The 16,006-nt window shown below is 37.8% G+C and overlaps 3 protein-coding genes across 9 annotated transcripts in view; 1 reads left to right on the top strand and 2 right to left on the bottom strand.

The window, feature by feature from the left end:
• Positions 1-1,891: 1,891 nt before the first annotated feature.
• LOC111796687 (cyclin-D5-2-like) lies at positions 1,892-7,050 on the bottom strand. Of its 7 annotated transcripts, none has more exons than XM_023679418.1 (8): positions 6,221-7,050; positions 5,969-6,143; positions 5,671-5,751; positions 3,669-4,301; positions 3,490-3,576; positions 3,119-3,410; positions 2,878-3,017; positions 1,892-2,793 (listed from the first exon to the last, which is right to left on the bottom strand). In XM_023679418.1, exons 4-8 carry the CDS (start codon positions 3,873-3,875, stop codon positions 2,578-2,580), a joined length of 942 nt encoding a protein of 313 aa, XP_023535186.1. In that variant the 5' UTR covers positions 3,876-4,301; positions 5,671-5,751; positions 5,969-6,143; positions 6,221-7,050; the 3' UTR covers positions 1,892-2,577. The 7 variants fall into 7 exon arrangements, with proteins under 7 accessions (XP_023535186.1, XP_023535188.1, XP_023535190.1 ...); XM_023679420.1 differs by lacking the exon at positions 5,969-6,143 and having other exon boundaries at positions 6,221-6,337; positions 6,801-7,050; XM_023679422.1 differs by lacking the exon at positions 5,969-6,143 and having other exon boundaries at positions 6,221-6,337; positions 6,831-7,050.
• Positions 7,051-7,463: 413 nt separating this feature from the next.
• On the top strand, positions 7,464-12,263 carry LOC111796716 (interferon-related developmental regulator 1-like). The gene is made up of 13 exons (XM_023679457.1): positions 7,464-7,765; positions 8,028-8,196; positions 8,399-8,479; positions 9,225-9,307; positions 9,389-9,501; positions 9,599-9,709; positions 9,824-9,933; positions 10,414-10,726; positions 10,824-10,901; positions 10,980-11,030; positions 11,161-11,250; positions 11,395-11,472; positions 11,939-12,263. The coding sequence occupies exons 1-13, from the start codon at positions 7,756-7,758 to the stop codon at positions 11,978-11,980; spliced, it is 1,329 nt and encodes a 442-aa protein (XP_023535225.1). The 5' UTR covers positions 7,464-7,755; the 3' UTR covers positions 11,981-12,263.
• A 211-nt stretch (positions 12,264-12,474) lies between these two features.
• The window catches only part of LOC111796715 (activating signal cointegrator 1 complex subunit 2-like), an 11,758-nt gene continuing 8,226 nt past the window's right edge, over positions 12,475-16,006 (bottom strand). Inside the window, exons 6-9 of the mRNA XM_023679456.1 lie at positions 15,439-15,504; positions 14,928-15,025; positions 14,392-14,810; positions 12,475-13,930 (exon numbers count right to left, since the gene is read on the bottom strand). Of these exons, the coding sequence (XP_023535224.1) occupies positions 12,738-13,930; positions 14,392-14,810; positions 14,928-15,025; positions 15,439-15,504 (1,776 nt within the window). The 3' untranslated portion in view covers positions 12,475-12,737. The remainder of the gene's footprint in view (positions 13,931-14,391; positions 14,811-14,927; positions 15,026-15,438; positions 15,505-16,006) is intronic.

The raw sequence follows: 16,006 nt of genomic DNA, 5'->3' as shown, positions 1-16,006 counted from the left end.
TGATGGTGTCTTGTTTGGTATTGAATCTTTTTTTTGCTCACAAATTGAAAGGCTCCAAAGCAATTAACTAGCTCAGTAACCGACCCATGCCACATTTCCTCTTTTAGTCCATTTGAAAAGTAGCAAGTACATAATCGTCCAACTGTGCTCAGTGCTCCGTCTGCCACAAAGAAAGCTAGTTGTGATATCTTTGAAGTAGGGTAAAATTTTGAAACTGCCGCCCATCTCCTATGGATATTTTCTTCTTTGAACTTTCTTGGATGGTTTTCCTCAAGGTTTTAAAACAGAAAATATCTCTGTTAGGAAGAGGTTTTCACTAGGGAGGAAGAGGTTTTCACTAGGAATGAACTGATGTGGAATCTCACAATCCAAGGCCCCCAACATCTTTGCTGGCATGTTTGGTGTCTGTTGTGATACTAGTTGCATTCCTAATAATAGAGTATTACCACTCTAGAAGATCCATAGAGACTACTTCTTTATGTTCAAAGAAGACAATATTGACTTGTGGTGGACTTGGACCATTACAAATGGTATTAGAGTTAATCACCGAACGATGCGAGGCACTAGTTGGAATAGGACTAGACCCGCTCCAAAACAGACTCGTTTTAAAATTGTGAGTGGTTACTTAGTTTATGAAAACTGAGAAAATCATGTGTCCGTTAACTTTGAAGTAATGATCAAACTGTGCAAGTCGATGAGATTTGGAATGGCCTGGAACTATAGTAGCTCCCTTTTCCTTGAGAGGGATACAGGAGCGCTGAAAAGGGCTGAAACAAGAAATCCCTTTGACAGTGGGGGCAAGTCTCTCTATCTCTACCAAATTTCCGAATGACAGCCTTAAGCTTTAGCACCGCTCTAACCTATCAATCATCATCAAAACACATTGTGTGCGAAAGAAGAATGCGCAGGGGGAGGACGTCACTCCTTCAACTGAGTTCCATACATTGGAATTAAAAGCCTCCTTGAAAAATAGAGCCTTGGTCACTTCATTAAGATATATCTCACTCTCAAAGATTACACATCTTTTCCTTTTCCTTTTTTTATGTCCCTTCACATATCATATCATAGTTTTCTTCATGGTATCATCTCTCGATTGTAACAGCAGTTTTAAAACGTCTATTTTAAGGAGAGATTTCTGTACCGTTGTAAAAAATGTTTCCTCCAACAGATTTGAGATTTCACACCTACCCTTCAAAAGCCCTTTAGCATTTGCTGTCTTTATTGTACATTCAAAGAAAAAGAAAAAGATTGCAGTCGGCCAACTTAGCTTCTGAATCACTTGGCCAATGTTGGATAACATATGGGTGAAAAAGTTGAACTTGTACCACCTCATGGAAAAACTTACAGTAGCTTTCGAGTTTGATGGTGTATTCAAAATCCAATAAGAGGAATCCACGTGTGAAGTTGCTTAGGAAATAGGCATCCTATGCGCAAAAAGGAAAGTACCATTTGTGGTAGTGGTACTTAATTTTGCTATGTTTTTTTGAGTGCACAGCTTGGATTTCTGTAGCGCTTTCAGCAAAAGAACAATTCTACTGATAACTGCACACCGCACACAGTGTGTATCCCAAACAATTTCTACTCATCTGATGCCGCCCATCCCCAAAGGACTGCCTTTTGTTTGCTTTCTCTGTCCTCGGTGAATGCGAATGAAGAAGACTCTCTAACCTTCTTCGCCTCGGCAAATGGGTAAATCTGTTTTTAGTTTCAACTTTCAATTGACTTTCATTTCCTCGTTGTTGGGATATCCATCCATCCTTTTGTAAATGCCAAACAATAGTTGGCTTTTACGTTGATGGCTCCAATCCCGTCTTCGTTGGATGGATATGGTCTTTAATGTGAGCCTTTTTGGCTTTGTGTTAAACCGTGTGTGTATTGGGAAAACGCACACACTCCACAGACCACAGTATCATTCAAGTTTTATTAATCATATTACACACAAAAATATAAAAGGGTCTTGGAAAAAAACCAGCCAGGTTTAGCCTCTAAATCTTTCTCTTCTCTTTTAGTACAGGGAAAAGAGCTTGGCCCCACCTAAAAACAAACATTTTTGAAGGCTAAAACCAAGCAAAGAGGCATCAAATCACAGTAAACAGAGCTTGTCCATCACTCCTCACCTCCTTTCCAACACTTCCCCCACCCCCACACCCTCTTTCACTTCTTAACTTTCTTACACCCTTTTCAAAGAACCCAAGAAAGCATCCTCAGGGCTTCCCAGACACAGCTAAAAAAACCCCATAATCTTTAAAAGCAATACAAAAACAAATAATCAATTAACAAAAGAGAGAGTGAACATCATCAAGTGAGTAAGAGGATAGATGTCCCCTATAAGCAGCAGCTTTCTTTCAAGCCCTCCTCCTCCCCCTAATGCCTTCCTGGTCCTCCTTCCCTTATTTCTTCTTCACCTTTCACTTCTGCTATTTTTTCGTGCAGGTGCAGCCCCAATACATCTGCCATTTTCCTTTTAGTTTCTCTGTTCTTTCATCATTGGTTGTATACTGAGAAAGCTTCATTAGTTAACCAACAATTCAAGCAATTACTGTGTCATAAAACCCCAAATTATCATCTTTTTCCCCTCTACCGGGGCCGCTTTCCATCAGCCACACCACACTTTTCATCGAAGTTTATGAAGTTTAGCTGTTTTCTTTTCAAGGCAATCGCTGATGTTACTGAAGAATTCTCTGAACAATCCATGGATTTCATTTGGGTTGGTGATTTCAAACACTCTGCTCCTTCTCTACATTTTTCCAATCTGAGCTCTTGCATCAGATTGTAACACAAAACCACCTCTTCCTGTGAACAAACAAAGGAGGGTTAAACTCAATCGAATTATGGAATAGATATAAATAGCGTCACAGTTTGTTTAGTGAAACTTACTACTTCAAGATATCTACATTGCGAAATGGATTTCATCTTCAACTCCAAGGCCTTCCTTGTTAGTAATCTGTCAGCCATTGCTGCTAAAATGGCTGCGGCGGCTGCTACTACAGAAGGCCGATGGTTCTCTGTACTTCTTTCTGGATTCAAGATTTGGAAGTGTGTAATGATCAAAATTTGGTCGAAGAAGAGTAGTTTGTTGAGAAATTGATGGAAATGGTTTGTGTGAAACTGAAACTACCTCTAATCATAACCCAGATGAGTTCGAGGATCTCAGAAACCTTACAGCTTGGTGGGGATTCAATGGTTAATTTAGATATGAAATGAGGAATGAAGGAGAAAGGAGTGGTTGAACCCATCTTCCATTCCAATGTGTTCAACACCAAAAGCTCCATTCTTTGGATTACCTTACTTTCAAAGATGAAATCATCCACTGCAAATTGTGACAGCGCTGGAGCCTTCAATTCTTCCATCTTCGCCGCCAACGACAGACAAGCCACTGCCAATAGCCTAATCGCCCACACCTTCTCGTTCTGCATTCATGGAGTTTTGGATTAACAGAGCAAACTAACAAGTCATTGCCAGAGGAAATGGGAAGAAAGTGAAGCTTACAGTAATGGCCCTCCGCGAAAGGTACCGATCGAAGTATATCACCGAAAGATAAGCCGTCTGGTAACTGAATCCAAACACATTTCTGGTCTGTGAAATCAGAACAGTCGTCAATTGAATTGAATTGAATCAAACACAAGAAAAATCCACAAAAAACGAAAAAGGGTCTAGAAAACGCTGACTTTGAGAATCCATGCAATTGCTTCCAAACGGGCACATTTGACCCAGTTCCCAAACACCAAAGATTTATCTTTCCCAAACCCAAAACTTGTCTCCTTCGCAAGTAACGTATCCACATAATCATCCTCTGCTGGGCTTCGATTTCCAATGTCAACGAATGTGCCTTCATCCACAATCTCCTCGTCCAAACAGCCTCCATTATCATCCATTTCAACAACAATCAATACCCCTTTTCCTCTACCACATTCAAGAGGGGATCCGATTTCTAAGAAACTGCAAAAGAAAACGAAAAAAGAAGAAAGAAACGCAAATCTAGAGCCACAAAGCGAGGACAAGGGAAAGTGGGGAGATGAGGGGCAGAATTGAAGGCCCCAAAAGCAGAGTTGTTCTTCAGCAGTTACAGAAGAAGGGGGAGGGATTAAGAAACCAATCTGGGTATTCTCAGAACGTGGCGAAATTATAGAAAGCCCCCTTTGGTTATAAGAGGTTTTAGAGAGAGAATGCCTGTTGGGTTTTGAAGAGGAGACTAGAATTTGACTCCAGGGCTGGGGTCGCTGCCTTGTATTGGACTTAACTGGGACTGCTTGAATATACGCAAGTGAGATACACGCACCAATCACGCTACACTTCTCTCTCTGCCATTTATATTAATACCATAGGTCAGCACCGTACTAGAAGCAAGTACTTTCTGTATTCTGTAACCGCACCCAATACCTTATTTTTTCCTTCCTAAAATTACAATTATTCTTTTTTTAAATTTATTAATTTATCTCAATAATTTTAACTAAGTTTATTACTTTACCTTTTTCCTTACACTTGCATTTCTCTCATTCCAAAAATGGATACACTTATTTTTTTAGGTAAAAAAGTTGATGACCGCGACTCGAGTGGCATGAGAATTTTGAACCCTAAAATTTTTAGTCATTAACGATAAATCTAGGTTTTACATAATTTAGAAAGTGTAAAGACATTTTTACCCTTCAATCTTTCTAATTCAAGCCTCAAGGGTAGTCATTTTATGTCACTACTATTTCTGCTCGGTTTTGTGCATGTCCTTTTTCTTTGGACGATATCAAAGGGTCTATTTGGAAAAGAAAATTACCAGTGAGATTTAATTTGAGATGAAAAAGAGGAAATAATGGTGATGTTTTGGTAATAATTTTCCTTTATTGAATATCACTGAATAATATTTAATACTAATTTTAGAATGAAAATAGAATAATCAATTAATACAAATATCACAACAATATTATGTATAATTAGAATATTTATTAAATAATTAATTAGTGGTAATAAATTAGGAGAATCCCAAATAGTCGTGTCCAAAAGTTGGTCCACGGGCCAGAATGATACCCACTTGGCATTTGCTACCCACCCAAATTCAAAATTGCCATCTCTTCCATAGCTTTTTGTCCCTTCTCATCAACTTTTTCCATATAATAAATTTAAATATTTTAAACTATGTTTCAAATTATACATATAAGTTAAATATATAATTGTCTCTCCTGCAATGTTTAATTTTAAAAAAAATGTTTAATATGTTTTTTTAATTAAACATTAATTTTTAACTTAAAACTTTTAATTTTAGGTGTAATAAATCATTATGTCGTCAATTTCATTGTCATAGACTTAATGTCTAAAATTTAAAGATAGAAAATGTAACAGCTCAATCCCATAACTAACAGATATTGTCCAAAGTTTCAAGCTAGGGAGAGGTTTCTATATAAGAAATGTTTTTGTTTCTCTCGAAATGTTTTGTTTCTCTCAACTTTGAGTGAAAACGAGATTTTTTTTCTTTCTAATAAAAAATCTAATTAAAAAATTGATATATGTCGAATAAAATACTCCTTTGATCCATGAAAATGATGGTAATCAAAAGGCAGAAGCAATATATGAGGTGACAGAACTTGGGTATGCCTTTAAAGCAATACCCAAGCTCTTGCCTTGAAGATGATGATAATCAAAAGGCATTTGCAAAAACCAACGGGAAGCCCATGGCTGTACCTTTGCGCCCTTTAACGCCCCATCGGTATTGCAAGGAAATCTTCAATCTTTCACAATCAATCACTTCCGGCCTCCATTTCTCTGCAACTCCCATGTGCGAAAACAAAAACAATATAAATAAGGAAATTAAGTGGAAGCAAAACCAATGGAATAGTGGTGGGAGTTAGGTGGATGTCGGTGAGGAGGAGGAAGATTGAAAATACCAAGTGGGTTTGTCAGTAAAAGTAAGTTTTGCTTATCACGCACATTAATAGAAAACGGTTCTGTAGTTATGGTTATGGTTATGGTTCTGCCCCACCTGAACTCGCAGTAGTCAAATTCCGAGGGTTTGACTGGCCTGCGCCTGCACCCTGCACCCTGCACCCTGCAGATCGGTCGGTCTCTTATTTCTTGCCGATCCAAGCGGGAAGTGTGCAGCACATGGGGGGCAGTGAATTGGCATCAATTGGGTATTTTTGATAAAAACAAGTGGTCTATGACAAGCAGATGACACAATATAAGCAACCACAAGGGGCAGGAGGATAAAGAGGATGTGTGTATTCAAACATACCTTGCCCATTCCTCTCCATGCTTCAATGATCAATCATGGATTCATAACACACATAACCCTTTCTTTTTCTCTTGGTTTCCTCTTGGATGTCAGTCTCGAACCAAATTTGGATTGCTTCTGTCAATATTTCAGGGGGCAGTTTGGATTTTGATTTGAAAATGACATGAGTTTGGGGGAAATGGAAAATGAAAACCTCTATTGGGAATTTTGTTGCAGGTGATCTCTTTTATGCTCTACTTTTAACGAATCTGTGCTTTTCATCAACCACGCATCCTATATTTAGCTATCTTTTGAAAACTAAAGTTCTATATTTGCTATCCACAATGATTAATGACATGGGGTGGCTTCCAATCTAACTGATTAATATAAAATATCACAAAATATGAAAGCCAGAAGAGGATAGCGAATGAATCAAATGGTAGGGCATATGTTAGCAGTCAGAGAGTAATGTATCATCATCTAATCTAACTTAATCAGTAAACTGTTATAATTATAATGTATGAACATATAGATCCATGAATGAATATGACACGAAGTAAAAATGTATAGTTCTAAGCATAGCTTAACTGAAATTATATACCCTCAATCAATGGCCAATAGGTTTAGATACCCGAAGTGCGATGGCATATAGAGAATCTCTTGGAGAGCGAAGAAGTTGAAACAAAGAGGCGAGTGGGGCACGAACTGAAGCCGTCGAATCGCGGTTTTTCAGATCCGAGATCAATCGGCGCATGGGACAAGAACTCGAAGCGATTCGAGGTTCGTTTTAAGCTATTGCCGCTGTCGGAACAGGGAATCGTGCGAGCGCGGGTCGCTGCAGCAGTCACCCGCCGATAGCCGGGTAATTCTGAAACGCTGCAGATTGCCGCAACCAAATATCTGAGGCGAACTCTTCTGGGCCCAATTCTGAAACGAACAGTCAGCAATAGGCCCAATTAATAAATTTGGGCCTGCGATGAGAGGGCCGAGGCCCAAAATGCATATGGGAGAGAGATGCAAGCCGGCCCACGCGATCCAATATCCAAACGCACGTGTTCTTCTTACCTCTCAATTGGCTCCAAACCATTTGCCACGTGTCCATCTCCAAGGGGCGCCGACTTCTTTCCTTCGTGGGTCCGGTATCCAACAGCTCCCTGCATCAGACGGTGATTATTCTATCCACGTCATCATCTCCAGGCAACCACAGGTTCAGCGAATGTTCGTTACGTTTTTTACCACGGCGCGAACGATCCCCTTTGGCATCGTTGAGAGTTTTAAAGGTCCTGCATCTCATGGGTTGTTTTCTTTTGTTCCCTATAAAAGCCCTAATTTGTATTTCTCCGAAATTTTCCTTTTTTTTTCATTTTCCCTGCATTCGACAAATTTGATGGCGAGTTTTTTCTTCCATTCATCCAAGTGTTGCTCCATTCTCGTTTCAGCACCATTAGATTCTGTTCATCTTTTTTCTCCGAAACTTTTTCGTTCTCAGATTTTTAAGCAGCCTTCTAGTTCTAATTGACGTCTATTGAAGGGAGGAGCCACCGTGGTCTGTACAAATGGGAAGACGTGAGTTTTCTTTTCGTTCTCTTTGGTAGTTTTTATCGATAATCGAGGCTGCCTATTTGCTGTTTTATTTATGAACGAAATTTTTCTGGCCTTTTGTCTACTTTCTTGTTCCTTTTTCATCGATAGATTATTTGACTTTTCCTCCTGGAGTGTTTATGTTTTTCTCTCTGGATTGTAATTCTGAAATAGTCTGGATTTAATGTTTCACTGTGCAGATTGATAATTACAAGGGTTTGGTATTGATGTTGTCTCTTCTTGACAGGTAAAACTCAGCGAAAAAATTCTCCAGCGGTGGATAGTGATGATGATATTAGTGTGAGTTCTTCATCGACTACGCGGTCTGATCGTATGTCTGTTGTAGGGATTGAGGATTTTCAATTTGACCAAGATACTATACTTGATCAAGCTCTTGATGCTTTATATGAGAAGAGGTATTCTTCTAGTGCTTGAACGATTCTTCGTGCTAAATGTTTTTACTCCTAGAATAAAATTAATGCAATTTGGTCTTGTCACTAGTAGCCGCAGCCGTTGCCCCATTGTAGTTTATAGCTTGTTGGTTTTTATATATATATATATAAAATCTTACATAGTTCTGAAACTTGGAGTAAATTATGTTTGACTTCTGCAATGTAGGGGTTCCACAAGAGAGAAAGCGCTGGCATCAATCATAGAAAATCTCAACAACAATTTGCAACATCAATTTGTGGAAAAGAAGTAAGCACTCCTTCATGCACTCTCTCCGTGCAAATGTTTATAATTTCAAGCGCGGGCTTCAATTCTTCCATTGTTTTGTTTATAGCTTGGCACGTTCTCCTTTGATTTTTCTCGGGTACTGTTTCTAAGAGTGAAAAATGGCAGGGTTGCTTTCATTCACTTTCTTGATTAAATGTAGTTAGTTTTGCAGAATGTAGTCTGTTGCAATCGTAAAGAACTGCCCAAAGTGGGGGGGAAAGAAAAGAGATATTTCATTCATCTGAGAGATTTTGTCTGGGGAAGAAATCGTATTCCTCTTTTGTACTCGTGTTGGAATATTTTTCAGAGAAACCAACTAACAGATGGATCTCAAAATCCAACTAACAAAATACTTAAAAAATTATTTCTTACCAATCCCCAAACTTAGATGTAAGAATTCTCAATCTCAGCCAATGTGAGTGGCTACCACAAAAACTACTGTGAGCCTACTTATTTTGTTGTCATAAACATGACAACATGGTGATAATGGCAATTCAGTACCCATAGTTTAGCCATTAAGTTATAATTTTACCATTTCTTCATTTTGTTTTAGTTTGATCAAATTAAATTTTTAGCCAAGCATAATGTAAGAGTCTTAATTTCCCCCTTTTTATATGATGCAACTTTGACGCAATCATCCTAGATATCTGTTAGGTCCTATTGGGGAAAAAAGGAAAAAGGAAAAAGCACATGCATGTTGATTGATTGCACTTCTTCCTTTGGCCAGATTTGCTACTCTGCTTCATCAATGTCTGAATTCTATCAAAAAGGGTTCCAGCAAGGAAATATCCTTGGCTTCTCGTGCAATTGGTAGGTGTTTGATAACATTAGCCTTCTCAATTACTGTGTATCCATATGTTAATTAATTTTATGATCATATATAATCTGTAGGATTATTAGCTTTAACAGTGGGTGAGGGTGACAAAGCTCGGGAAATATTGTCAGAATCAATTCCCTCAATTTCTCAAGCTCTTAGATCTGGATCAGAGTCCTCAAAGATATCGGTATTTGATATAATATATTTAATCTGAAATTTAATTTAATTATAAAATAACTAGATGATTTTCATTCGACTGATTTGGGATGATCAATTTTCTTCAGCTGCTCGAATGCTTGGCAGTTATCACTTTTGTTGGAGGAAATGACATGGAGGAAATCGAACGGTCGTTGCAGCTCATGTGGCAAGTTGTCATTCCCAAACTAGGACAAAATGTAATCCCTAATGTCTCTTCCTTTATTATTGTTGTTTGTTTAGGGTTTAGGACGAGAAATTTTATCAAATTTACGTTTATTGTTCATTTGTTGCCTGCTCTTCAAATTTCACAGGTAGTTGCAGCCAGGCAATCGGCAGCTATCATAACAGCTATGGTGTCTGCATGGTCCTTTGTCCTTACAACTATGGACGGGTTGAAACTTAATTCCAAAGATTGGCAAGAGTTAGTAAACTTTTGTTATGCAGCTTCCTCTTTTGCTATTGATTTATTTATTATTATTATTTTTGCAAGAAACCTAAATCTTTTGATATTGGTTTGAGTGTGATTGTTGATGGGTTGATATCATAATTTGCATGTCTAGGTATGAAACAGCATCATTGGGGTTGGTTGTGTTAAAATGATAAATAAATGTGCAAAGAAATGTTCGCAGTTCATGAAAATTTGGTAACTAAATATATAAAGAAATGTTTGCCTTGTATGAAAATGTGCTACGTTTTATGTTATCTGAATTATGATGTGATTTTGCCCCTTTGATGGGGCAATACAGTTTCTTTCCACAAAGGTTCTAAAGTAAAAAACCAAGTCAAAATGTGTGGAGAGCCCTACTATGCTTGTAGTTTTGAATTTCCTTCTGCAAAGAAGAATTTAAAGTTTTGGCACCATATGTGACGATTAATAAATTTTTATACTGCAAACATTCAGATCAATATCATATTTATCAAGTCTTCTGGACAAGGATGACCGTTCTGTACGCATTGCTGCTGGTGAAGCTCTGGCGTTGCTTTTTGAGATAGGCAGATTGGAGAAGTTTTCTGCTGAAGCTAGAGGATCAACTGATGGCTCTGCCCTAGAGGGAAGTAAACAGCGGGACTGGTTTATACATATACAGGGACTGAAGGGAAAAATTTTGAATCAAGTGAAAGGCCTCTCGATGGAAGCCGGTGGTAAGGGTTCTGCTAAGAGAGATCTCAACTCCCAGCGGAATACATTTCGAGATATCTTGGAGTTTTTTGAGGTACACCTACATCACATCTTTATTTCTTCTTTACATGTGTCGATCTTCATATCTTTATCTTTTTAGGCTTATTTGATTATCCGTTCTGTTATGTTAGGATGGTTATTGTCCTGAAACTTCGATTAAGATTGGAGGAGATCTGTTGCAGACTTCAACATGGACTCAACTGATTCAGGTTCCCATCTTTTTGTTGTCTGAAAATTGTATAACTTTTATGTTCATTTTGTAACACTAAATTTATGAACTTTCACAGCTGAACTTCTTAAAGCACATTCTTGGAGGAGGGTTTGTTAAGCACATGCAGGTTTGTTTCTCTGCCGTTTGTATGCCAATACACGTTTTTTTTAATTGTTCGATTGATTATTAATCGGGGGGTAGCATTCCTGTGACTTCCAGCTTTCTAATATTATTCTCCTCCTTATTTTATGTAATAGGAGAATGTATTCCTTCATGATGTCTTTGGGTTCACTCCGAAGAAAAAATTTCTCTTGGACAGTGAGCATCGAATATCGACCACCGAAAAGGTTAGTGGAACACCATGATTATTAATTATTTTATTCATTTATTTTTGTGTTGAACGTCTTCTATTGAATAATGTAATTTCTATTCCTTGCGTATGGCAATCTTATTAACGTGTTTTCTTTTTTCTTTTTTGTTTTTTTAATTAGAGGATGTTCAAGTCACCAAATTCAATTGCCAATAAGGCAAGGACTCAGCTATTGAACAAGCAGCGAATGTTAGCTGAGGTAGTTTTCTGCACATTACTAGAATAAGAAGGATTTAAACAAAAAGAATTGTTTAGCAGTCCCTCTGATCGGAGAAATATATGATTATGCTAGATTTGCTGATGAAGTTTTCTTATAAAAACCATGCGTGTGGTTTAGTAGCTGTGAAGTTTAGAGATAAATATTTCATAATCTCAAAATGATTTATCTGAAAACTCAACTAGCTTCCGTATTGCATTTACGGGCACTAAGTAGGCGCGACTTTTCGTTATCTAATCTTAATATAATATCTTATGTAAGTTGTCCTCTTGGGAGACATTATCTAATCTTAAGATAATATCTTATGTTAGATTGTCCTCTTGGGAGACGTGCTTTATGCCTAAAACTAAGTAAATTGGTTTGAACATGGTTCAACTCTTCATCTTCAATAGAATTATATCTTTATCTGTTTTTCTGCTTGGATAATCCTTTTGCTTTCGTGTTGCAGAGTAGAAACATTGGACACTATGCTTTAAACGTGGGCGACTGAGAATTATAGTATTTATTTATTGCGACTTAGAAGGTGCTGTTGGAGGCTGGTGCGAGCCTCCATGTTTCTGTTGGACGTATTGTAAAAATAGTAGGAAACATAAATTACTCGCAGTTCATAATTGGGGCTGATAATTTCGAATAATTTCGGATTATTTCATAAATTTTGGGCCCGCGTTGTTTTAGAAGAGAGGTTATTGTCATGTAAAAGGGATCCATCTATACCTCTTAGAACGGGGCATTTGTAATAAAAAGTATTTTAAGTCAATACCAGTTTAAACCTTCGTAATGTCTCATATTTATTCTTCCACATAGCATTCAAGTGTTGCCCACCAAAACCTTTGAGTACAGCTAAATATTCTAACACGGATCAGAAAGTATGATCCTATAGAAGTACATACTAGTGCATGTGATCATCAACTTCCTGTGGAGGCTAGAATGCCCTCAATCTCCTATCTTGAACTTCTCTTTCCATGTTTACCTTTAATGCGCTGCTAGAACAAGGTCACCATCTTTGCAAATCAAGATGATTATAATTTTCAAATTACTATAAAAGTTTGACAGTCAGCTACATCTTAGAGAAACACTGTGCTGCAGAAGTTCAACTCGACTAATAGGGTCATATGCTCGTATGCAATCGATCAAGGTGACGTCTTTGATAAAACAAATGGATCCATATTAAATCTGTATTTGGTACTGCTTTGGGGGGTAAGGGATGTTTCTATGGGGGAAAAACACTGTCGATCGGACAGATTAACTTAGAAACCAGATAATCCAGCAAAATGTTTTTTCATGGCTCTGTCCTTCCTGTGATGGTTACCAGATGCTCCCCCCCTTCCTCGGCCTCTGTTGCCGCCTCTTCCCCCCCTTTCTGAAACTTCAGCCACATTTGGTTGTTTACCTTGTCCTTCAGGCACGCCTGCAGCTGATCCACTTCCCAGATCCCTCCTACTACCTCTGCCCCAGGACTTCCGTACGTTCTCTCTCGGATCTGCTGCAGAAACATCAGGCTGACTATCCTGCTCCGACTCTGTCAGTTTTTTTACTGCCCCGAGGGGCAAGTTGCCTCCGCGTCCAAGTCCATGAATTAGTTCTTTCTGAGCTTGAGTGACTAAAGATGCCTCGTCAGAATTGGAAACTGCAATCGACCCTGCAACTTTGTAACTATAATTTTTACCATCCTTGACGTAGTATTGAGGTTTTCTTTTAGATCCCCACTTTGAGTTGGAAGCATTTTGTGCTGAACTTGCATTTTTTGAGTTCGAAGAATTACCCAAATCTGAACTCAACTTTTGACCCACCAAGTCTTCATTATCTTCTGTAGCTGTCTCTGCTATGCTAATACCAAGATCATCAAAGGAGTCATCATACTCATCTTCATATTCATATTGGGAAACCAAAGCCGCAGTCCTCACTGAATCTGCTTCATTTCTACTGTCAAGGGTCTCTGAGTACGGCATGTCATCTTTAGACTTTCGAACATATCTGCCACCAAAAGTAGATGAAACTGAAGGGCCTTCAACCATTAAATCTTTACTCTGAGAGACTTGGTCGGTGTAGGCAACTGTTGAAGACTCAAATAGTTTTCCTTTTCCTTTGTCATTCCTATTAATAGCAGCCGCACTAGAATTGGGGACTGGCATTGTTTCTAAGGAAGTGTCCAAGGACTGAAGATCAGCATGAAGAGTCCCCTCAAGGATTCGTTGAATCACCTCTTCAGGGTTCTGATTATAAGCTACCAGACATGCAGCTAGAAACCCACTGCCATACTCAGGGAAAAGATCCTTTATTTGACAGATTTTCGACTCCAACATTGCAGAATCCTCATCTACTTCTGATATGTGGCTCATCACAGGTGCCTTGGAAAGAGATGAATCCTTAATATTAGGCGTGGGGGTATAAACTATTGTTGATATATAATCAAATTGCTCATCATCGACAAATATCCAACCTGTAAGAATAGAAATATGCAACAAAATTCACGTCATAATGCTATTTCTAGCAAGAAAAGAAAATAGGAGACTAGTCGATACTAAAATGCATTTCAGAAATATGTCTATCTACTTGATTTTCATTTTGTGGGTGACATTCCTTCTGTAGGCGTTGAGCAGAAAATTTAAAAATATTATATTTCCAAATATTTTCAAGATATTCATCCATTGAGATTGTGCAACTGACATGATGGAAAAATCGAACCTTCCTTATCTCACCGGACAACTGGAACTAAATCCAACACATACCATTATGTTCTATGGTACTAGATCGTTTATTCCAAGAATGAATTATTAGTAATATAAATTGCCAATAGGGTTAAGCTCTTACTTACTTGTATGTTGTACCACTAATGAATGTTTGATCAACTTAATTTATCCTATATGTAGTGGAAATAAAACCTCGATCCACAAAACTTACCATTGTTTCGTAAACTGTTGATTCTGTTCATTATGGAGTGGTTCTTTTCCATACGCTGAAGAAATGTTTGACCAAGTTGTTTATCCGGAGCCTGTTGCGAGATCCCATTGATCTCTCTCAAAGTTTGAATAAAGATATCCGCTCTTATGACAGGATCTTCTACATTTGCTGGGAACATCTTCATAGAGACTGGAACAGCAAGGTCATTTCCAAACACTTCGTCACCTAGATAGCAGATTTCCAGCAGTTTCCAACCCAGACTTACAACTCTTAATGCTAGCATTTTCAAACTTGTTACCACACTAGACATCATATCATCTCCTCGGGGCACAAAGACAATTTGGAATCCCTGCTGTAAGGATGGAAGTAGTAAATCATGCAATCTTGCAAGAGTTCCAAGCAAATCCTCATTCCCACAGCTGCAGAACAGGATTAACATTAATTGGGAGGAGGGGGAGTGAGTACATATTCAAAGTCAATTACAAACATCACCGGTGGAAATCCAGAACCAGAATCTTGTATCCAATATAAAATACCTTATTTCAACAGCAGAGGAGAAGAATATAGCTGCCAGTCTGTATGCAGCAACAAAAGAGTCCAGAGTGACAATTGCATCATTGATAAAATCAATCACCTATCCAGAAAATCAAGTTTAGTAATTGCTACAATACGTAGTGACATAGAGGTATATCTGCCCTTGCATCAAAAAAATTGGGAAGAAAAATAAATTAAAGATTCGACTTCTGGATTAGAAATTATTATTTTTAGCTTAATTGATTAACGAACTGTGACCCGAAAAATTCAGCTGCAACAAGTTCCATGAAGAAACCCACATTGGAATTATGACGGCAGCTATATTGTTTAAAATGACATGAGAAATTCAATCACTTATTATGGGTATTTTTAAATAAAATTCCTTAATCAAATGAAAGAGCGCACCACAACAAACTACTATTAGATCTAGCCTCACTTGACGCAATAAATTTACACACAGAGGAGAGCATCAATCCAATATTAACAATTTCCCCTCGGTTCTAGTTCACCTACCTCCAAGAAGTCAGCTTGAAGCTTACTGTACCCACTTTCTCCATTGCTACCGGAGGAGAAGAGAGTCTGCATAAAAGAAATGGAGAAATTTACTCAATGAATAATGTTCAATTCTAGGTCTGTACATCACAACTTGCAAATGATAATCCATAAAATGATGTTCTGACTGTCGGGAGAAAAAAAAACCAGAAATCTACAGCAATTGAATTCCATAATGGGGTGGGTGCTGACTTTATTTTTTAACAAAAAAAAAAAAAAAAAAAAAAAAAAAAAAAAAAAAANAAAAAAAAAAAAAAAAAAAAAAAAAAAAAAAAAAAAAAAAAAAAAAAAAAAAACAGCACCGTTTGTTGGCATAGACATACACATTGACGTACATACAACAGAACGGTGGAGAAAGAGACTGAAAAATGAAACATGTGCTTTCTTGTGTAATGTTTTGGCAGTATCAGCCATATCATACCACAGGTGCCTCACAAATGAAAAATAGCAAATTCACTCAACAAGTATTTAACCTCCGAACATGTGCTTGTCTGTGTTATGTTGTATTTTTTTTTTTTTTTTTTTTTTT

The sequence above is a fragment of the Cucurbita pepo genome, chromosome LG06 (genome assembly GCF_002806865.2).
Source record: "Cucurbita pepo subsp. pepo cultivar mu-cu-16 chromosome LG06, ASM280686v2, whole genome shotgun sequence".
NCBI lineage: Eukaryota > Viridiplantae > Streptophyta > Magnoliopsida > Cucurbitales > Cucurbitaceae > Cucurbita > Cucurbita pepo.
This window is presented reverse-complemented; position numbering and strand designations above follow the sequence as displayed.

Bases quoted from the DNA above. Each gene is read 5' to 3' on its own strand.
- LOC111796687 (XM_023679418.1), bottom strand. From the start codon at position 3,875: ATGGATGATAATGGAGGCTGTTTGGACGAGGAGATTGTGGATGAAGGC. The intron at 3,411-3,489 runs GTAAGCTTCACT...CCATGAATGCAG, and splicing joins TTTCGCGGAGGGCCATTACT to AACGAGAAGGTGTGGGCGAT. The intron at 3,018-3,118 runs GTAGTTTCAGTT...TCTTGAATCCAG, and splicing joins CATCTGGGTTATGATTAGAG to AAAGAAGTACAGAGAACCAT.
- LOC111796716 (XM_023679457.1), top strand. The intron at 9,710-9,823 runs GTAATCCCTAAT...CAAATTTCACAG, and splicing joins TTCCCAAACTAGGACAAAAT to GTAGTTGCAGCCAGGCAATC. The intron at 10,902-10,979 runs GTTCCCATCTTT...GAACTTTCACAG, and splicing joins CATGGACTCAACTGATTCAG to CTGAACTTCTTAAAGCACAT.